Raw genomic sequence first — 2,830 nt, 5'->3', positions numbered from 1 at the left:
AAAAAAAAAAAAAAAAAAAAAAAAAAAAAAAAAACATGATTCACATATTCACATTCCTTAACTAGGGGAGAAAAAAAGAGTGGGAGCTAATGGGTGATTAAAATTCTTTATTGGTGATTGAATACAGGGCTTTTGTCTTGAGCTCACATCCCCATCTCCCCACTCCTTTTAAAAAAATCTTTGAGATATGGTCATGCTAAAGAGCTAAGTTGCTCACACTGGGCTTGATCTTGCAATCATCCCGCTGGGATTACAGGCATGTGCCACTGCACCCAGCTAAAATTCTATCAAGGTCTTCTAGGTTTAGAAGGTAGAGAACGAGCACTGGTCTCTTACATGCAATGGAAAAAAAGGAGAAATGGGAACTTAAATAATAATGTAAATTAGACCTTAATTAGACATAAGAGTATCAAGCTTACTAACTACCCAGAGAATAGACAGTTTGGCAGGAAACTATTTAGATAATCTCTCACCTCTATTCCAATGTTTCACTTCATTTTAAAAGAGTAAAAGTCTATAATAAAACTATGAAAAAAGATGCACCTTAAGTTAGAAAAAATAATGCATTTTGAAAGTTTTATAGGATGCCTGTAAGATTTTACATTTAACTAAAACGATTATCAATTCTGAAAACAAAACACGAAGCTATTCCACCAGTTTAACATTTAAACAGAAATACTCTGAGGTAAAAAGAATTTAAACTGAAGAGACTCTTAGACGCTTGCTTTGTTTCTCTTGGCTCACAGAAAAAATTCTTCTGCAGCAAAGAACCTTCCTTAATGTCACTTAAGATTCTGAATGAAAGTAAAATTAATCATCTATTTTTTCTGCAGTACTTAGAGACTGAGCCTGGGGGTCTTTACACTGAGCTACATCCCCAGCCCTTTTTCAGTCTTGCTAAACTTCAGCTGAAAACCTCTAGTCCTCCTACCTAAGCCTCCCACAATGCTGGGATTACAGGTATGTATTACCACACCTGGCTAGCCATCTGCTTTGTTAAATCAGTTCCATTCAGGATAAAGATTTAAAATTACCTAGTATTCATTTTGTGTGTCTGAAAACCTAAATAGGGATCAAGGACCAAACTGGTTGCTAGGTCGTCATTTTCACAGAGTTCCTTGGCGGACATTCCAGAAGATGGCACATAACGACTCTGTCCTTCAAATCCTGAATTACCATTACCTGTGAAATGCAAAAGAAAGAAAAGTAACTCGAACTGTAAAATATTTAAATTTATCTTTAAAATCCTTAAAATCACTGCCCATTCAGGCTAACAATAAAAAACTAAGATTACTTATTCGCAGTTATTACTTATTATTACTTAATATTATTTATTACTTATTTAAGTTTTAGTAATTAAGAAAATAATATCCTTGCTTCAAAAAGAAAACCAAATGCAGTAAACAGCCAACTACTAAGAGTATTTTGGGTAGTGGATAATACCAGATTCCCAAAGGACGGGTCTGAGCAGTTGGAAGACACTTTTGGTTCATGTGATTTACTCTTTCCCTCAAGAAACAGCAAGGTAACAGGGTGGCAGGATGGCATTATTTTAATGAGATGGCATACAGGGCCATTACACGTAGGGATGGGGTGAGAAGGAAACAAGAACTCAAGATAGTTTCTGCAATAAGTGCCCAAACTGTGAATTTTAAGAACCGAAAGGAGCCTCGAAGGAGTTCAGCTTCTTGCTTTTAGGCAGCTGAGTGATTATTATCCCTACTTTGTAGGCAACTTAGGTCAAGAGGTTCAAAAATTTGCTTATGATCACAGAGCTAGGTAGAAGAAGAAGGGAAAACGTATAGAGTGACAGTTCTGCTTATTTTAAATAATTTTCAATGAACAGATAAAAATGGGAACTGAAATATATAACTGAAATACAGTTTAACTGTGAAAAGCAGTGTAAGGAAAGCCACATTTATACAGATCAAGATTCATTACTGCTGATTAAGTTTGATGCACACATCATTGACAGTCCTTCCGTGGAATCAACATATATAATTTATAGGACACCGGCATAATTTTTTTGTTTTGGTTTTGTTTTATTGAGACAGAGTCTCACTATGCAGTTCAGGCTGGCCTTGAACTCAACTCTGTAGCCCAGGATGACCTTGAACTCATAATAAACCTACTGCCTCAGCCTCCCAAGTGCTGGGATTATAGGCATGCGCCACCAGGCCCAGCTACCAGCATAATTTTAAGGCTCTTAAAACTAAGATATGGAAGAATGAGAGACAGTGATAGGTTTAACCTTCTTTTCATCTTCTCTTTCACAAAACAAAATAAACACATGCAAGTCCCTGCTAAGTGCAGGTACATGATTTTGCAATGAAATTAGCTGCATGTATGCTATCAAAAATTATTTTTGTTCTTTTAGACAGATACGTAGTTCAGGCTGGCCCTGAATTCACTATGTAGCCCAGTTTGCATCAAACTTGTAATCTTCCTGGTTCAGCTTCCTGAATGTTGGCATTATCAATATGTACCACCACTCCTGGCTCTGAAATTGTTACATGTTCTTAAAAGCTTCATTGAAATATAATTCACCTACTACTATACAGTTCATCCATTTAAAGTGTATATAACTCAATGTTTTTTTAATATATTCATAAGAGTTGTGCAACAATCACCTCAAAAAAAAAAAACTATCCATAACATTCTCCACCTACTCCTCCTTCTGCACAGACTCTGGCAACCACTAATCTACTTTCTTCTTCCTCTTCTTCTTCTTCTTTTGTTTTTCTTTGGTTTATTGAAACAAGAGTCTTGTTCTGTAATCCTGGTTGGCCTCAAATTCATGGCAATCCTGCCTCAGCCTCCCAAGTGCTGG

The 2,830-nt window shown here is 36.2% G+C and overlaps 1 protein-coding gene across 2 annotated transcripts in view; it reads right to left on the bottom strand.

Moving 5' to 3' along the window:
- Positions 1-2,830, bottom strand: part of Suv420h1 (suppressor of variegation 4-20 homolog 1 (Drosophila)) — a gene marked incomplete in the record, with an annotated part of 58,285 nt that overhangs the window by 29,134 nt on the left and 26,321 nt on the right. For both annotated transcript variants that reach the window (XM_013514163.1, XM_013514164.1), the window contains 1 exon segment: positions 1,035-1,182. In XM_013514163.1, the coding sequence (XP_013369617.1) occupies positions 1,035-1,182 (148 nt within the window).

The sequence above is a fragment of the Chinchilla lanigera genome, unplaced genomic scaffold, assembly GCF_000276665.1.
Source record: "Chinchilla lanigera isolate Chin_1 unplaced genomic scaffold, ChiLan1.0 scaffold00021, whole genome shotgun sequence".
In the NCBI taxonomy this organism is placed as follows: Eukaryota; Metazoa; Chordata; class Mammalia; order Rodentia; family Chinchillidae; genus Chinchilla; species Chinchilla lanigera.
This window is presented reverse-complemented; position numbering and strand designations above follow the sequence as displayed.